The 20,418-nt window shown below is 34.7% G+C and overlaps 1 protein-coding gene across 30 annotated transcripts in view; it reads right to left on the bottom strand.

Moving 5' to 3' along the window:
* Nucleotides 1–20,418, bottom strand: part of NRCAM (neuronal cell adhesion molecule) — a 58,916-nt gene that overhangs the window by 15,597 nt on the left and 22,901 nt on the right. For 7 of the 30 annotated variants that reach the window (XM_035543970.1, XM_035543969.1, XM_035543952.1 and 4 more), the window contains 7 exons: nucleotides 18,978–19,175; nucleotides 18,794–18,864; nucleotides 17,670–17,895; nucleotides 17,255–17,370; nucleotides 13,311–13,515; nucleotides 12,995–13,117; nucleotides 11,823–11,999 (listed from right to left, as the gene is read on the bottom strand). In XM_035543970.1, the coding sequence (XP_035399863.1) occupies nucleotides 11,823–11,999; nucleotides 12,995–13,117; nucleotides 13,311–13,515; nucleotides 17,255–17,370; nucleotides 17,670–17,895; nucleotides 18,794–18,864; nucleotides 18,978–19,175 (1,116 nt within the window). Of the gene's footprint in view, nucleotides 1–753; nucleotides 907–1,982; nucleotides 2,109–10,659; nucleotides 10,696–11,813; nucleotides 12,000–12,994; nucleotides 13,118–13,310; nucleotides 13,516–17,254; nucleotides 17,371–17,669; nucleotides 17,896–18,793; nucleotides 18,865–18,977; nucleotides 19,176–20,418 lie in introns of all 30 variants that reach the window. The other 23 variants (XM_035543966.1, XM_035543967.1, XM_035543953.1 and 20 more) reach the window with 13 other exon arrangements.

The following is a 20,418-nucleotide window of genomic DNA, read 5'->3' as shown; positions in this document are numbered from 1 at the left end:
CAGCTGACCAAAAGCATGCTGTGATGGCAACAACATAATCAGCATAACATCAAAGAAAACTTCCAATAATGCTCTTCCTTTGAGTTAAATGAACGAGCATTACTGATTTGCTTATGAAAAAATGACTGCTGCACCTTTCTTTAAATGACTGAAAATATATAGTTACAGATCTTAAACAGCCTTACTGATTCACAGGACAATTTGTGAAATCAAAATATTTACATAACCAATATAATAATAGGAAAAGAAACGTAAGTAGAAATCTCTTAACAGTGGTATATATAGATTACATGAGTCTTCAGATTCAATCTGCACTTCTGATTACACATACATTTTAGCTCCAATTTTTTTGTATCAAATAGGATGATATGCAGATTGTTAGCTTTAAAAATATATACTTGACTCTATTAAAGTAGATGTTATTTAAATATAGAAGTCTAGTTATATTAATTAGAAATAAATTAAATAGGTCATCTTCAGTGCACAGCACACAGATGGAGTGTGAGCAGTGTCTTGCCCCTAACATAAACAACAGACGAGTCAATTGAAGGGATGAAAACATTCATAATCTACATAATAAATATGCTAGCATATCTAGGAGTTTAAAAAATAATTCAACATTGTTCTAAAAAAAAGAAAAGAACATACAAAGATGCTAGCTACAACATCTTTTAGCTAGAAGCAGTTCAGTGTTTCAGCATGTGGTCTATTGCAATTCTGACTATGATACAGAATTGGTACGGCGTGCCTCACCTGGACCTGTCTCAAACACATCCTCTGAACTCCTAAAACCAGACAGGCCCTCAGCACCAACCCGGACTTTATATGCTGTTCCTGGTGTTAAACCCTTTAACACAAAGAAGCTTCGAGAACCATTTACAATTTCTTTTTTCCAATCTTCTTTGCCTACAAAAATTTTAGGAAAACAACATATTGGAATTTTAATTGTCTACGTGTTACTGAAAGTTTATAGACAGAATATTATCAACAGTTACTTGACTAAACTATGGATTGGCTGAAAACATGGCAACTATTATTTCAAAAAATAATAAAACCATATAAAATTATGACTGCAAATAATATATTGCATGCAATATATTGAAGAATACACTATACATTAATTATGAAACTATTTTAAACATTTGTTCCATTGTACTGTAGAAATACTATTTTCATTTATTTTCTTTAAAGACTTACTGAAATTGCAATTATAAAATACATTCAAATAGATTTTAATAATTTAATTAGACTATACTTCTGTAGTTTCAGTTAATATTTACCTTAGTCAAGAAATTCTATTTTGCAATCTGAACAGATCATATTTCCTGATCATTATCTTCTTTTTCTAGGACAGATGCTTCTTTGACTAATATCCAGAAAAATTGATTTATATTCCAATTTTCAGATTTATCATCTTTAGTCATAACTTTAGAAGGATAAAGTATTTAAATATCATGGTTTTATTAGCTATCTATCTGTGTTATAATTATTACTTGTATTATCAAAGATTAAAACCTATTTTTATGCCAAGAAAAGTATGCAAGTTGGTCAATACCTTGTTTTAAGGTTTAATTTAACAAAGAAAATTGTTTTTGCTGACTGTTTTGTTTTATTTTCCTGATTTGTATATAATTTAGGAGAACTGTTAAATCCCATTTTAATGTATGTAATCATATTTTTACATATGTAATCAAGGCATCATAACAACTTCAAGCAATCTACATTTTTAGAAGTTCATGTTCACAATAATTTATAAGATAATACAAAGGAACAAAGGCTGATTTTCTATCTAAGCAACAAAAAGCTGCTACACATTGATGTTTACTATAATGAAAATTATTTGATCTCCAGATCAAGTTAAAAAATGATTTTTCCAAACATTTAAAAGCTATCATTAACACTGGGTCAACTTAGGACCATGTTTAAAAATGTTTGAAAATATATCTGAACACTTAGTATAATTTAATGAAATGACTTCTTACTGCCTGCTACACCATATTCAACATAAAAGTTCGCATGATCTGGTCCCTCATACTCCCAACTGATATTGGCATAGGTCTCAGCAGCAGCTGTTGTAACATTTCTGATCCTTGGATAAAGTGGTTGCACTGAATACACAATAGAAAAACAAAGCAGAATATGAAATTGTGACTTCATAAAAAAAAAAAAAAAGGAAGGTACTATGCTAATTTAGATCACATACAGGGAAAGTATAGTACATTTGTCATTGTTTCCATTACAGGAAATTAGTGACTAAATTAGCATGCTTGGTAATTGAATCCTAAGCAGTTACTACACCATGAAATTAGAAAGTAAAATATATGCACTCTAGTGAGCATGCCCTATAACACTGAAACTGCCAAATACTTAAAAAATGCTTAATTGCTAAAATCCCAGAAAACATTGTTTCTATTCACCAAGAAGTAAAATGAAGACAGCGAAGAAGTGAGAACATTGTCCAGGTAATGGGAAATGGTAGCAGAGAAGAGAGGTATGAAGGTGGCACACACCTCCCTTTATTCCACATGTCACTGAATGGACTGTAAATGCCTCAACTGCAAGCCATTTATAGGATTGCGTCTCTATTGCATTGATAATGATAAAAAAGGAACACAATACCCTTATAGAAAGTTGGACGGACAGTATGCATGACTGGGGAGGTTGCAAAAAGGGTTTCTGAATATCCTTCACCATCAGAGGTAGTGGGAAAGAAAAAATAAACAGTAAAAACACTTCACATCAAAAAGTACCATTTAAATAATGCAGTAAAACCTTACCTGTTAAATGAATAACGCATGCACACTCTACGTTCATGCAATTAGTTTTACTTGTTAAAATATGAAAGGGCTAAATGATACACACATATTTGAAAATGAACAGAAGTATATTTTTACTGAGACTTTTACTTTTACAGAACATTTCTGAAATCAGCTTCATTTCCATTATGGATTCATTGCCCCTTTAAACATTTCCATAACATTTCCAATGCTATGGAAAGCCAATATCAAAATATTCTGGTTGAAGCACTCAAATCACTGGAAAGCAAAGAAAAAAAAAATAAAACAATACCATGGATTTTAAGATACTGGGTCCTACTATCATTCTCGTCAGACATAAGTACTTGGCACAGGTATGCACAAAGCCCACTATGAAAATTAGTCCTTTTCTCTTCAGCACCCTGTAATTAGCCATATCTTTGCTCATATCTTAATTTTTGTTCTCCAATTACATCTGTTACAAATAGACAAAACTTCAGCATGTTTGTTTGCCTAATATTAATAAAAATAGATTTTAATATTTCAGTGCAGATCCAAAGTTTCTGAATGAAATTAGTTTTGAATGAAAATGCCTTTGTTTGCCACTGACATTTTGATCCTGCTAAAACATCAAAAATACTTCCAAAAGCATCATGGAACACCGGAGGTGAAATCTTAGTCTCAGGAAAGACGAATAACAGAATTCCAGTGATTTTGTCTATACCAGAAAATAAAATGGGCAGAGGCCTGTTCTCAAGGCGAGAAGTGCTGCAGAGATTTTATTTGCACACTTATTTCCTCCTCAGAACAGGATGGGCTTGTCCATACAGCTGACTGGAAGTAGTTCCAATTTAGATTCAAAGAAAAAATGGCTTGCTTTGGCATAGTAAAATAAATAAATCTGTATAGACAGAATAAATGAGTACTGTGACTAGAAATCCATAGCTCCTGAGAGTCTTTTTAAAATAGACCTAAATGATGCGAAGTCCATCAATTCTTCTGAAAATGTATCTTTGTTACAAATTTTCACAATATCAGGCTTTTAATCTCCATATTTGTATCATTCTTTCCTTAATTCTACTTCATGAGTAGAATTCTCATTCAACTCATTCAACTTCAGTCTGTATTAAACCAATTACTCCTATATTTGATGTCTTTGTAGGTTGTTGTGCTTATGTATTTATACATTACTTCTTTCACTAAGCAAAAATAAGGAACATATTTATTTAAGGAATAAAGAATATATTTATTCTCTAGAATCAACTTAAAATCAGAAAGAACAAGATTTTTAAAAGCCATCTAGGTTACTAAATCAACAAAAAAACGACTAAGAAATACCGGAGCCAGAACTCTGGTATGGAAAATCTGGTCTGTAATCATACCCACTATAGTAACGCAAGGGGATTACATTCTGCTCCTCTGTGCCACTTTAAGGTAGCAAGAAGAAAGAATAGCAAGCTTTAAATTTAGAAAGGTGCAGAGTCTGAGACTGTGGATAGGATATATAAACTTATTTCCTCATTTGCACATAGGAACAGGTGTAAATTACAATCAGCATCTTAGTATTTGTTCTTTGCCAAGAAAGCTACCGGTTAGTATTCTAAATATAATTTATTCTGTTTTGTTTCATTAAATCGTATTTTCTCACACCCATATTTTCCTGGATTTCGCTATTCTACCACAGATGTCTAATAAGCAGCAGAACTGTATGGCTGACATTTGTCACTGATGTTATAGTCAGAAGAAACTATAGGCAATAATCTGTTTCTCCTGCAAAGAGATGCCACAGAACTACATCTGGCTTCTCCCTCCTGATGCCTGGGCACTCGTGGATGAAGTAGAGTCTCACCCTGTGTGAAAGACTCCAGATGACAGCCAGTTTCTCTATCACTAGACTAATTAGATAATTACCTTTCCTGTAAAATGTGCACCTTTTCTTGTGTTCTTGTGTTTGTTTTTTTTTTGTGTATTTGTTTTGCCTTTTTTTTTTTTAAATCTTTGATTTTGATTTCTAGTTTCTGCCCTGATTAAACGGCTGTTTACTAGATTAAAGACCTAGTATTGAGTAAATTGCTTTCTGTTCATATGATTGCACATAACAGTGAAATTGGCTCAGAAAATTATCTTCATTCTTTTGGTCTTTTAGTTTCTAAATCCTCTCAAGTGACTGACTAATGCTGACATTTCCCAGACGTCCTCTTTTCTGATTTTTACCAATGGTTGCTTGTATAGTTTGATCATTGTGTAGTATTTGGTCAGATTTAAGTTCTCTTTTGTTCTTATTGAACACAGTGCACCAACAAATTCATTCAGTAGCATATTTATTTTCAAAATTATTACTTCTGTTATTCTTCCTCTTTTTCACTACTAGTTGTTCTAATAATTCCAGCAGGCTTGGAAATTGTTAGTTAAATCTTTCAAATATGCCATATTTGCAAAATGGATACACACGTAGGTAAAATAAAAGATGGCTGATGGATTCTAAGGTGATGAAAGCCTGATGTCAAGGTAGGTACAAGATTCAGAGCTTATCTCCAATCTACCCAGACACTTGTCTTCTAAATCACCACACCTCTAATTATAATTAACCTCTTAGTACTTCAATATGCTTCCTAGCACTGTTCACAAATGCAAAATGTGTAATTGTCAGCTGGAAGAAACTCTCAGAGCATGCAAGTGGCAGTTGGTGAAAAGAGCGGGACTAGAAAGCTCTGTCTCTGGGAGAAGTGCTTTTTGAGCAGAGGAACACCGTGTTCTTGTGATTTACAGCCACCACACTTAATGCTGTGCACCACCACTGACAAAAGAGTCACTTCAAAAATGATGGGATTGGACTGTTAATTAAGTTATGCTTTTCATACTCTTAATTCAGCTACTCTTAATTCAGCTACCTCCAGTAAATTAAGCCATTTTAACCATGCTGTGCAATGCAAAGTTTTGCTGACATCTCTGAGTACTCTAGTGAGATATGGTATTTAAGCATTTGCCAATTGTCGAGAAAGAGGCTTAGGCTCAAAGCAGTATTTTCCTTTCTTTTCAAATTAATTTCAATATTGTTTTTTTTGCTGTCATTGTTCTGTTTGGTTGTTTTCTTGTTGGTGGTGGTTGGGTTTGGTTTTTTTGTTTTGTTTTGTTTTATTTTGTTTTGTTTTCTGGTAGAAGAGTATTTAATCTTCTAACTTTTCAAGAACACAGCTCCTGCAAATAACACAGTTGTACTTGGGCTGCAGACTCAACAGAATTCAGTAATTTGTGACATAAGATATGAAAGTATCTTAACAACAGAATAGATACTCTTTCTCAAGATTTAGTGTAGCAGAACAGTATATTAAATAATCTCAAAAGTGATTAAACTTTAGGAAGTTTCAGGGGATTCACCAGATCTCCAGCAAGAACTGGCAGCTATGTGATAAACACACATCTGATGACTCATGTCAAATGGAAGAAAAATGTAAAGCAACGTATCACAGAGAACTAGGTATACGACAAATTAGGGGTTTGCTTTAATTTGCTTTTTAACCCAAAACTTTTACAGTAGGAAATTCAAGCCTTAGTATAACAATAGGAGTGAATTCCATATCTGGCATTGAGAGATGGGCATTAGTCACTTCTGAGATTATCTAAGCCATTGCAAGAGTCTTTCTATAGTTCAGGAAATACAGAAGATCATGTACAAATGCAAGAAACAGTTTCATTGATAAACATTTAGCATGGCATAGATTTTGTGTGAAGTCTAAAAAGCGGAAGGTATTTGCAGGAAGTTTTACATTGAAATGATCATCATTTTCTCACGCATCCAAAGCACCATTTTTCATGGTAGACTTAAAAGAGGACAAAATAGTAGGGTTTTTTTAGCAGGCTGTACTGAAAGAACCACAGACGTATCATGGAGAAGTCCACAGAGAGAGAGTGGCTTAAGGATCAGTACAAAAATACTATAATTAACTAGAAGAGGAAAAGCAGCTTGAACTTGATAGAGAAAAATATGGAGATGTGATGTGAAATGATTCAAAAAGGGAGGTAAAACAGATGGTGGGCAGGGAAAATGGTTTAAACAATAGCATTTTGTATGGAACAAAGAATTGAGATGATCCTATTTTGTACAAATAGATCAGAGATATGAACTCAGAGCTGAGAATGACTTCTAGCCTTGAGTGAAGAACTATACATTGGAGATTCAGTCAGAAAAAAAGAAAAGTTTTAGACTCAGAGTCTAGACTGCTCGTATTTTTCCATTGCAACAAAAGTATTTCCATCAATTCTTGAGATGTGTAGTTCGTATGAAGAACGCAGAACATACTGAAGTACTGCATTGACAGCAAGTGTTAGTTTCAATTAAAGCTCCCAGTCTTACTAGCTTTGCAGGTCAGATCTGCCAGTTATCAGCGTCTGTGTGCATAAGGACTACAAGAACTTGCTTTTAAATTAGAAATGTGGACTACATCAAAAAGAAACCGAAAAGTGAAACAAGAAGGCTTGCTAAATATAGAGACATATATAATTACATGGCATGACTCCCTCCACTTCCACTTACAAAAAAGACCATTATGAGCCCCTGTGACTGTTGATGTTAATCAGCAACTTTCACTTCTACCACTGGTCTAATTTGTATTCTTTTCTTTCCTCTATAGTCTATTTATTTAAAAATTCTCATGAAAGAGGGTAGGAAAGACTTGACTCCAGTGATCACCAGAGTCAGTTTCCAGCTGCTTCTATAATTACTTTATAGGTCATCAGGTTCTTAATCCCTAATTTCTTCTCACACCTCTGTTACCCCATGTCTTTTGGTAGATGTAGACGCTGATGTCAATACCCAGATGCCAATAGTAATGCATGTGGCTTATCAAATACTTTATTCTTTATCTAATTCTTTATCTTGATTAAATATATCATGCATAGTACCACAGTAATTAGAAATGAAAAAAATACAGTGCAAGTCAAATTGGATTATAAACAGTATAACAGGGTAGCTTCCCCATCCACAATAAAACCATTTCTATCATGATTTACTCATGTGGGGTTGTGCAACATTGACATGAATCTCCCAGTTAAATTTCATCAGAGGAGAACGAAACCTCAGGTCTTGTAATCAGCCAAAATCCATTGCATTTTGGCTATCTGATGCAATGACACCGGTCGCCGAAAGAACATTTTGATTAGTATGGGTCTCTTTTGCTGTGAGACAATAATTTCCTCTTTATACTGTCCCCCATTTGTTGCAGCATTCTGTCCTTCTATGTTCTCTTCAGTGAGGATATGTCTATTTTTACTAAAGGAATAGGGGGAAAAAAATCTTTATCCAAATTTCTTATCCTCGATCTTACTTTCATCTAAAGTTATTATTAAAAGGGAAAAGGCAAAAAGGCTTGTTTCTTTACTGACTGATCTAGAAAATACTGGGTATCTTTAAAACAACTACTTGACACCAGTGCAGTCATTATGATCAGACAAACTCAACTGGGATGAATATTAAAATTGTTAAGTGTGTCAGTAAGCAGTCTTTGGTTGCTTTCCTTGTTTTTTAAAGTAATGAAAGACTACAGTACAATGAAGGGTCCACGCCTGCATAGATAGACTGCAAAAGTCACATGGTGCCAAAGGACCACAAGTAAATATTTCAGGACAGCAAATATATTTCAGGTCTACAATAAAAACATTAAGACACTATAAGATCCTTAGGATTACACTAGCATTATTTCCCTCAGCACTTTAACATACAGTTTTACTCTGAGAAGTGAAACATATCTCAAGTTGTATACCTCTCCCAGGTTTAGATGCTTTCAATTCCTCCAAGACCTTGTGTCCAATGTTTCTGATTGACCAGCTATAGGCCTTCGGAAGCAGCTAGCCAGTAGAAAACATACTACCAAAATTTTACTGCATTTTATTCTTCCTGAATCTGACATCTACTGTCTTGTTAACTTCCAAGATACTCATCTCAAATTGAAAAAGAAGGGATATATGCATTTTTCTGATAACTCCTGCCCTTCAAAATGAAACACTGGGCTGTTGCTTTTCATGGATCAGAACACAGTTGAGAATATTTAAATTTCACATCCTCCTCAGTTTGGCTTTGGGTCCACATTAATGAGAACTGTATCTACTCACTGGCCCTTCTGCAGGAGAGAGGAGGAGTAAAAATTCATGGCTGGGCATGACTTCTTCTTGAGTGGGCTGAGTATTTTTATCTCCCAAATCCACCCCCTCATGGGACCAAATACTTTGGCACTTGCTAATATGATCCTCTTTTTCCTTTCTTATAGTCCCGGATCAGTAGTGAAATAGTTAATCATGTTAATGCAAGTAACCACTGAGAACATTCATCTCAGAGCTCCAGCAACTCAGATGTCATAGCAGATGTCATGGCTTTAGCTCCGTCCTGTTTGCAGTTCCAAAGTTTTCTTTGCGATTGTAAGAGCTAGATACAACAGGAATATGTGAAAACTTTGAAACCATAAACGGCATGGAACCAAACGAAGACATCTGCTTAAGTTTTCAGAGAATCTGAGATGACAGCTCTGAAATGTGAGCTGCTCCAGCTGATCTTACAAATAAGATGCTTACTGCTAGCCCCAGACTGTGATACAGCTATAATTAGACCACAGTTTCACCCAGAGAATCCATTTTTCCTTGCATGAGTTTTTATACTCAGCTATAAATAATGAGAACTTAATTTACATTTCTGCTGCTATGTCCAGGACTACAAGCCAGTTCTGTTGTTCCAATCTGTGCTGACTTCCCAGCTACAACTTGACTAAAACACAGTAATAAAGACTTGGCATTAAAATAAACCCAGAACTCCATACACTTACCAGAAATGCGTTTGATATTAAAATGCACTTATATATACAATATATACATGCACAAAGGCATGCTTACATGGTCTGACTTCTCTACCAGTCTAAGTGGGTGAAAAGAATGCATGGCTATTATTATAGCCATATAATTATCAAAACACCTGATCATCAAGTGGAAAGAAAATATATGTGAAGCAATTTATGTTGTCTCTTCCAAGTTTGTAAAAAATAATGCATACTGTCATGTAGTGATTTTGACATGGGATTTTTATGGCCTGAGAATCTGAAACTCAGATGTTGGTAAGTGTTAATGACACCTCTGTGATAAAATCACACATGGGTATAGAGACACCTTTCTGACTCAGCTCTCTGAAAGTCCTCAGGATAATCTTTCCTTCTGGCAAATCAAAATTCATAAGAACATTGTTCGACGGAAGAACTTCATTATAAAGAACCTAATATTACTGAATGCAAGAGTAAGGTTCACAATATGCTCCACTCACTGAAATATCTTCAAGTGATCACGCACAAGATTTGCGAACCTAAGAGAGCAGGAAGTCATCTGCCTCTATATTCCATCTGATACTTGAACTGAGAAGTATACAGAGGGTATTGTCAGTCATCTGTCTTCTATGCACAGTTGGTTGCAAATGAAATAAATGTGATCAAATGGGTAGCATTAATCAGCAGTGAGAACAAAAGCGCACCTACTTTTTTGAAAGAAAAAACGCGCATGGCACAGGCAGTAAAAAATCTTTGTGAAACTGCTGCTTTTTCTACTCCAGCTCATCAGTGCTAGTGCACCTGGACCCTGAATATTTATGACAGTGAGATACATCTGTTAAATGTTCAGAAATAATTAGACTTTACTGAAGCAAAGCTAATGAATTCCCCAGGAACTCTGTGGCAAAATAAACAGATGAAAGGTATTAATAAGCATTCTGTATTCCTTTTTTTTTTTTTTTAACAGAAATGTTTTCTTCCAGCACTGATTAATACTTTGTATAGTGATGTGTAGTCCAAGATTTTTTGTCCTTACCACTGCAATTTCCCCAAATTCCCACTGCAAAATCCACACATTAACAAATCATGCAGTTTTATTTTACCTTTGCCTGCACCTACAGCAGGACGAGGAATACCGGCTTTAATGGAGGAAAACAAGAATAGGAATACTATATAATTAGATACAACACCAAAGGGAACATACATATAAATAATTTCATTTTAAACCAGAAAAGCATGCACACTAGATAAAATGTATTAATTCAAATAAATTAGAAACAATCCAGTTATGCTGAACACTGACAGACTATTACAAGACAAAAATTAATATACATGCATTTAGTAAATTTTTTGGTCATGCTTGTTAAGACTCACAGTTTAAAATAAATGTCGTTTATATGCAACCTTAATACACTATTAGAAAAATTGCATTGCATACCAACTCATCTATAGCAACTGAAATAAAACTGTAATTTCAGTAATCATAAAAATATATGAAAAGATGGTATCAAGATAGACCTTTAATATTAAGACGTGCAAAATCATAAAAGGCTTTCCCCCTGTATTTCCCTTTTGTTTGAAATTACTCTTATTTTTTGAGCTTTCATACTTAAATAAATAGCATCTTCAACAAAAGAACTGCCAATATCCTATATCTGGAATTGTTACAAATGTAAAAATCAATAGTGACAGGATCAAACACTATAATAAGGTTATTTAAATATACAATGTCACCAGTTACTTGGGGTCACAAATTAGATTATTTTTTTTCTGCAGCTTTTTTGAAGATGTATTTTTTTGCCAGCTCTGTGGGAAAAGTTTAGACCTCACAGAAGCTGTTGCATACTTCAAGAGAGAAATAATTTCCTCAGTGAGGCATAGAGCTGCATCATTTCAGTATTATTCTCTGTGACCAGAGCAGGTGACTGGAACGGAATAGCTTAAGGGAGGAAGACCACTTAAAATGTAAAGTTAGATGAAATTTTGAAGCCCAGAAAAGCCAACGAATTAGGTCTCGTGAGTTTATATCAAAAGGATAGACTTTACACTTATTTTGGGGCTTCCACTACAGTAGAAAAACTTTGCACATCTTTAACTAAAAACTATTTAAAATATTTTAATAGCATATAATACAGTTGAAAAATCCCTTGAGAATTTTTTACCAGGGACTATTTCCTTAATGGAAGGAAGTAGTAGTAATATTTTTAATAAAACTGGTAGTCTTTTTTTAAACTCAGTGGGTTTTCTTTATACATACCCATCTTACCTTCATCCATAATTGTTACTGCCTCCTCGGTTATCTGACTTCCTGATCCAACTGATGTTTGTGCGTTAAAGTAAAACTTGTATCGTGTGCTGTAATTTAAGTTTTTTAATATCAAGCTGCTCTCGTTGGCAGGTATTCGTATCTCTACCAAGGGACCTAATTCATGTGTGTTGTTAACTGTTATTACAAGAAAAAAACAAAACAAAACAAACAAAACCACAGTTACTTAGGAAAATTGCTTATGTTGTCATTATGTTAAAACAGACTTTGTTTCTCTGTATTTGTTTGTCTGCTGTATTGTTCATTTCCAGTCACTTAAATGATAATCTACTGTTTCCAAAGAAAATCACCTTTATATAAAAAGGAGAGGGACAAAAATTCAGAGGGGAGATAAGGAACACCTACAAGTTTCTTAAGCTCAAGTTCCATTCTCATAAGTAAAGCATCTGAATCTAAGGCACTAATTCTACATCAAACCAACTGAATGTACACACTTTTGAAACTTTGATCGTTCAGCTCTCTGAATCTCTGAACTAACTGCTTTGGAATAAATTCAGTATACTTAGGAATAAAAATACTGAAATGACTTCTATCTAACACCAAGGAACAGTGGAATTTTTTAAGTGGAAGAAAACAAACTGCCTTCATCTGTTCCATGCACATGCAACTCCTAATTGCCAGTGCCATCGCTGATCAATTTCTGGGCAGTATCATGTGGATCCTAAGGAAGTGACTGGTTGAATGGAAATAATGAGCAGTTTAATTCAAAGCTAGTATAACTCTGACATGAATGAATGGCATAGAGATGATATTTTCATTTTAGAATGAAAACTGAAGAAGCAGACAACAATATAATTGGATGTATTTTGATCTACTGCTAATGATATTTTCTCTGCAGTCAGAATATAGGATTTATAAGTGCCTCTAACTTGGTTGACAATTAGGGTTTGAAGAACCAAAAGTAACAGAAAAATGCTAACCTTGCACTTGAGCAAGTGTAATTTTCTAAATAGGGTCAGATATATTGTCTAAATATGCTAATCTTTTGCAAACTTGACATCTACAATGCAATCATATCTTTTGTACATTACAAATTTAGCATTTTTCTCAATAAATGAATTACTATTCAGCAAACATATTGCAAAAGGTGTATATATTCATAATTAACTTACTTGGTTGAAACTTCAGTATGTATGATATCAAAACACCATTTGGATGGGTAGGTGAACCCCACTCCAGAGTCAGAGAGTCCAATGTTGGGTTAGTAATCTTCAAAAAGGAGGGTGAGCTAGGAACTTTTAAGAAGAATATATGGTAAATACAAAGTAGATGAACTTAAAACAGCTCATGAATTATTAAAGATATTACCATATTGAGCCAGATTATTATTTTATGATGTCCAAGATGCAAATTCAGCAATTGCATCCTTAGTATACTCATTTTGAATACACCACATTTAACTTAATTCCTAAGTTTCTCATTTCATACCTCCTTCAGGGGTCTTAAATACTTTGTCTGGGCTTGCTGGTCCTTCTCCTTTACCATTAACAACTCTAACATTCAGCTTGTAAGAACTATAGGGCTCCAGCCCTGGCAACATTCCAAAAGTCTTGTTTCCCCTGAAAGTCAAGATCTTTTTCTCTATATGCCGCTTGCTCCTTCTGGATAGACTCTGTACTTTCCAGTAGTAAACCTAAAGAAAAAAGAAAATCTATAGTGAGCACTGAGGTGTTCTGATTTTGCGAACTCTTAAGCTTTTCCATGAGTATCCATAAATTATTGGTAGGAATAACTGCAATTTTAATTAGCTCAGGTGAGAAGCAGCATAGAGGTTTCCTGCTTGTCTAGAAACAGTCATGTCTACATGACTGGGTGAGGACTACCTACTATCTGCCAGTTCTGCTCATGCTCAAAACTACTTTGACACAAGTTCTGGTTTGGAACTGCATTTGTGTCTGACAATTCTCATGTCAGCATCTGAGAGGGAAGATCATTTAAACCATCTATATTTGCAGTAATATGTCTACACAGCTTCCAAAGCAAACTTGACACCTTATTATAGATGCCTTTCACCTGACTACACAAGATATATTCCCTGTGATGTGGAGGCCAAATAGATTTTTTAAACGGGGAAAAAAAAAATTATAGGCTGGAAAAACACACAAATCATGAAAGGCCTCTGAGGATACAGTCCTGCACTGTTCTCCACATATGGTCATAAGAGAAGTATTCCTCTGTTTATGTGATAAAAAGATCAGAGCACAAAGCTGATTCTGATGTCCATTTTGCTGATTTTCTTTCTAAGAAATTACAGAGCCTCACAGGTAATTACTGGCATCTCCTTGACTGCACTGTGTCTCTACCACAATTTCTGGAAAGGCATTAACAGTTGTCCCTACAAAGACTTGTGTTAATCCTCTGACTGTCACATTCAAATGCATCATTGTTCATTTTACACGGCAAAATTTTCATGCATGTATAATCAGACACTAAAACTGATAAAGCAATCTAAATGGCTAAAGCTCTGGTTCTGTTTATGCCAACTGTAAAACACCTACTTAAGAAAGCTGGGATTTCATGTGTGAATTCAAAAAAGGGAATTGTTAGGACTTACAGAGCCCAACTACGTTGCTTATAAAGAAATACACTAACACCAGCTTCCTATTGCTAACTGTGTATCACTTCACTCTAATTGCTAAGTGCTGCTATGTTTTACATTGCTTGAGTTAATGTTTTTTAACACTGTCAGCTGTCATCCTGTAACTCTCATCCTACCAAATAGTCTAGAAAGCCATTTATAAGTTAAGAAAAACTTGAATTGATGGTACTATTTGTATTGAAACTCATCGGGTATAGTTCATTTCAAAAGCACATTATTATAGTTGGGTCATCACTTGTCCATAGCCAGGCTGAAACAGAAGGAGAGCTTTAATAAGCTGGGTTTGATAAGCAGCAATCTTGAAGAGGAATATGACAGTAAAAGAAATTGCATTACATTTTTCACTTATTGAAAAACCACTGACGTTATATGAATAACAAGAAAAAATGTTAGTAACAGCAAAAACAAATTTTTTTAAGTTTCTTCTTAGGTTTGAAATGCTTCATAGTACCAAAGTATATCCAGTAATAGCTAATTAATATAAAAACAAAATATTAGTGATATGGGGTATAAACTGTTACTAGTTAGATGTCTTCCTGCTTTGTTTGTACATTTGTCTCCATGGTATGGATCTGTAGAGAAATACCCTTCCCTTTACTAAGAAACGCACCCTTAATGCAACACTGCATATTGGGCTACCATCTGAAATAATTTTGTTACTTAGCAAAGCCTGAGTTTGCTAGCAGAATTTTGCTGATGTGTCTAAAAAGGGATAGTCATGTTCTATGTCAGTAAGACACTTAAAGCATATTCTGCATCCATGAAAAGTTTTCAGCCTGACTTCAGAGAAAGCTTTATAACAGTAACTATCCACTAGGTCTTAGGATGTGTCATTCCTTGTCTAGTTTTAGCTTGATTTAGCTGTATCTGCAAAAATTATTTAAGAAAGTTCTGCTGCATCTGCAACTTATTCAAGGATATACCATTTTCTCATTTGTCCTAGCTGCAACAGCAAAAATATTCAGTGGTCAGGTTAGTTGTTAATCCTGCAGTCTTGAGCTTGTTTTATTTACGATTATTGCCTAACTTATTTTAGCTTCAAAATTGCTTAGCTTTGTGTAATTGTGTGGTTCTTCTCCCCACCCAAATACACCCTTTTTTTTTAAAAAAGCTTAAAAAAATGTACAATATACAGAGAAGACTATCAGACTACACAAGTTATCACGGCATGACTAACTCATTAGGTAACTGGAGAGACAAGAGTGCAACCCATTACCAAATACAGGAGAGAAAATAAACCTGGGATGATGATAACTGTAACTATGCCTTGTAGGGTGAGAATACTGGATGCACTGGCAGACATTTTTGTCTACTGCTTTTTTGTATTAATACTGATCTTTTACAGAAATTGGTGATTTGGGTTATGGTTGTTAGCATTGTGGTAACAAGATTAATAGCAAACACTAACTTCACTAAATTCTAATTGTCACGTCATGGTTTTTGGTTGCCCATTTGCTTGTGAAATACCAGGTTGAAATGAGACTATAATCTACCAGATAGTGATATGAACAATTAGTAAGTCCTGCTCCTCAGCCAGGTTTATTACCTAGGGCAAAGCACCAGACCAACTACAAATATTTATGTTAGCTCATTATAGAACTAGTTTAAGTCTCTCCAGCCAGTCGTATTTTGTGCCGGATAAGTCACATCCACATACCAGGAACTCAACAAGCTGTAACACACAGAAGTTAGGATTCAATGCTCTTGAATGCTAGCCCTCCATTTTACAAGTATTACATACATTTCTTTTCCTCGAAACATTTTCCTCCTTTCATTTTTTCAAATATTTCTTTTCTTTCTTTCATGTGAAAAGAAGTAGTTCAAGTTAGTCTGTCTTACAAAGTAACCTAGTTCAGGCTGTGCAACTAGTCTGTTCCGTTAGAACATTTTATTCCTATATTTGCAAAGGAGTAGAGAATAATTACTTGTTACTTTCTTCTATTGTTGCACAGGAGGTCAATGTATCCTCTCACTCCACCCTCCCCGGCCCAACTAGTCTACCGTGCTTCTGCAGTTCCAAGTTTCTTCTGATGTGCTTCTAGTGCAACCTCTGAAGCAACTTTTGTGAAAAGATTTTCCCTGATCTGACAAGGATACCAGTTGCCCCAGTTTCTTACCTTGAAGTCCTTCTATCTCCCATTCTCTATTAATTGCAGTCTTTTGTTTCCAACACAGCCTTCTCAGTTATCACCAAAGCCAGTGCATTACCTTATATTAAGCTTCCTTCAGTTATATGCGTACTCCATATCTTCCGCCTTTTCCACTCTCTCTAAACTGAGCTTTTTCCTGGCCTCTAAAAAGACAGAACTCCAAGCTAGCAATTGGCTAGTTAGTAAGAATTACGTGACTAATCATATTATGGTAGAAGATGAGTAATTGAAAGAAAGTTATTCAATAGCATTAGACCTAAAAGAGACTCCTACAGAAACTATTTCTCCTCATCCTCTAGGTATCCTTCCGGGAAAAAAAAAATAAAATCTGTAAAACTATTATATATTTTTAAAATCTACGTAATGTGTGCAAACTTAATTGCAAGCAGATCCAATTTTTCTTCAAGGACAATGTCACAGGAGACTAATACTAAAAGGCTGGAACCTTGCTGAAATTTAAATGAGTCACTTCAATGCTGTTGCTCTTGTCAGCAAAACTTGTGAGCTCACCGAAAAGCAAGAATCCTCTTACACATCAGTTACTTCAATCCAGATACAATCTCATATAGGAAGAGTGATCTGTTTTATTAAATGAGGGATAGAATGCTTTTGACTGTACTTACTTTGTACCCTTGAAGATGTCCTCGGACACTTTTTAGTGGAACTGGGTCCCAGTGCACCTTTGCCAATGTGCTGTTAATAACATGAACCTGCACGTTGCCTGGCGCAACCATTGGCACTGCGTGGAAAATATGTAACAAGTACCTAGTTAGAATCAGACACCACGTGAACATTTTTGGAACTACTCTTTGCATTCCTTTCAAGGAGTAGGTTAAAAAGCTGATACTGTTAAAAAGCTGACCTCAACACTAATACGACAGAGTTTTATGAACGCTTATTATCCCCACCTTACTTCATTTTAATCTTAAAAATATCTACTATACCCCCTTTTTAATACTTTAATATTTTGAATTCCCATTTAGGTTACACACTTAGTCATTTTTAATTGGTACCACTGAGTCAAGCTAGGAAACTTACAGTCTTCCCCTGAATGTCCAATCACCTCTGATGGTTCTGGTGCATATCCCAGGTCATTTAAAGCCTGTACTTTTATTTCATAGGGAACAAAAGTTGGTGTACCAGACACAATATATTTAGACACATTTGCAACTACAACAGATGTCCATTCATCATCAACATCTTTCTGACGCCAGCTGACTTTGTACTGAAGTCCTGGTCCATTAGACTGAAAACCTTTCAAAGACTGAAATAAAAAGAGTAAATCAAACTGTTTTTTCAATATTCTGAAGCATCTCAAAAAATTCTGAAGTCATAAAGTTATCAATTTACAATTTTACTGAAAATTTATCACTGTGTTCTATGACAGAGATGCAGCAATGCTGAAATTTCCAAGCTATGCAATTTATTTCTTACAGCTCAGTCAGCTCAGTTGCTTTTCATTTACTAGTAAAAGTTACAGTGAGTCTTGTGAATAAGAGACTGGCTAATTATCATACAACCATTCATTGGGATTTCTATATACATATTTTGTTTTCAAATATTTTTTTAGAAGTGGAAGAAGGAGAAGTAGATTTTCACCAGCTCCCTAATAAACTGTTTTCCCTAGAGAATGTTTCTTGCCTAGGATGGGAAATTGGTTTTACATGGCTCTCCTGAGTTCCTGTCATGATGCTAAGGGCATAATAGAGACATAAAAGTTTTTTAGTGGAAGAGTGCACAATAATTCAGCTTATCACAGAAGCTGAGGGTAGAATTAATCTACATTAGACTTTGTCCTAAAAATAGCAATCTACTTGAGATAAATCAAAATTTACATATTTAAGTTTTTCTACATTGGCAGCAAAACATGCTGTATTACCAAATTAATGGATTATCTTAGAGAAATCAATAAGGAAAACAAGGCACCTTGAAAGAAGATTTTTCTTTGATAGCATGCAGCTTTTCCTTGAAAGTGAAGAATAGGAAATGTCTACATTTTTATTCTCTTTCAAGAATATAGTAAACACACAGTACATATATTATTTCACAGGGTATTCTCAGGAAGATCATTGTTATTTCTCTAAAAACAAAAACATTCTACAAAAATGCTACTCACAGAGCTGAAAACAAGCAAGTGAAACCTCCCAAATCCCCAAACTTACCTCCCATGTTATTACCAAATTATCAGGTTCTGAACCTATCCCTTGTACATTAGAAGGATTTTCATCAGGGTCTAAAAACAAAATATTTACACATGAACAAGAATGACTGCTACTTCCATTACAAGCAAATTCAATGCTATTCATAGCATAAATCAATCACTGGTAAGCAGGAATACTTATTTACTTGCAGATTTTGTCAGGTACTGCTCAGATGGTTCACTTGGCTGACTTCTACCAATTTCATTGACAGCTATCACACGGAATGAGTAGTTGACATATGGAGACAACTTCAACTGTACTGTTGTCTGAGATCCAGGAACTTCCGTCTGGTAATGCCATACCCCTGGCTCATGCAGTCCATCTTCATATTCAATCACAAAGCCTGCAAACAGAGATTGAATCCAATTTTATGTCAAAACTTGCAACACCTTCCTAGATCAGAGTAGTCGTTTTTGAACGAGCTAATCAAAACTGAGCAATCCAACTAACGTTTTTAAAAATCATGGAAACTGATGTACATAGGACATACGTATACAAGGTGGTTCTGAAAGGCACTACATAGAAATGTAAGAGAAACACTCCTTCATTATTTCGTATTCTTACTAATGCAGTTGTCAGGCAACACATTATTACAAGAGCTCTCTGTCAGGTGCTGGATTTTAATATAACAGGAACCCTTGAACTATCACAGCAAGAAAGTGAGACAAGATTGGAATTTTGATATAAAAGGAGTATATGGCAGACAAATACGTTGCTCCTAGTTGTATCAAGCTGACAATAAAGCAGTGCCTATACAACATTAAATGAGAGTATTCCATTTTCCCCAGTGAAACTGTCTTAGTGAAAAACTATTTAAAGTCAAGAACCAATACTTAAAGAAGATTTTTGAGTGCACTTTTCGGTATCTTCAAATTAAGCCACAGAATTCATGTACAAAAGCTAAATTACTAAAGGGTTCTCTGTGTGAATGTTATTATGATTACAGTCAAGACCCTACAGTGTACACAACCTCAGGTATAAATAGATTTGTAGAACTCCAAAAAGAAAATCATATTCATTACCAGAAACAAAAGGACCATTTATCTTCAGCTGTCAAACAGCCAAAAGAGAGATTCTAGTGTGTGAATCATATTACCTGTGTAAAAGGATCTCTTATAATGAAGTGTAATCTTTGAGTCTTTTTTTTTTGAAGTGATAGCAGCAGCATTAACAGGCTTACTTACGATGCCAATGTCTTATAATGTCTTATTTTGCAAGCTCTCAGTGGACAACATGTGAATTTAAATTGTATTGTAATTAAACCCAGCATTATTTATTTGGAAGAGTTCAATTTCCGATATCAGACTGTATGCGGTAGAAAAACTGATACAAGCCACCAGCTAGTATCATCTCTTTTGAGACAGTGTGAATGCCTTTCAATAGAAAAGCCAGACTTTTGTCATCTGGTCTGGAAAACAATCAATGCACTGACACAAGAGTATAGGAATAAGCTATAACTTAAATGCAATTCAACTATTTATATTAATCTAAAAAAAAAAAAAAGCCAAACAAAAAACAAATATACCCCCCCCCCCCCCCCCCCAAATAATCAAACAAAAAAAACACAACCCTCTGGTCTGTATTTT

Source organism: Cygnus atratus, chromosome 1 (assembly GCF_013377495.2).
Source record: "Cygnus atratus isolate AKBS03 ecotype Queensland, Australia chromosome 1, CAtr_DNAZoo_HiC_assembly, whole genome shotgun sequence".
Lineage (NCBI taxonomy): Eukaryota > Metazoa > Chordata > Aves > Anseriformes > Anatidae > Cygnus > Cygnus atratus.
The sequence above is the reverse complement of the archived record's forward strand: the minus strand, read 5'-3'. Positions and strand labels throughout refer to the sequence as shown.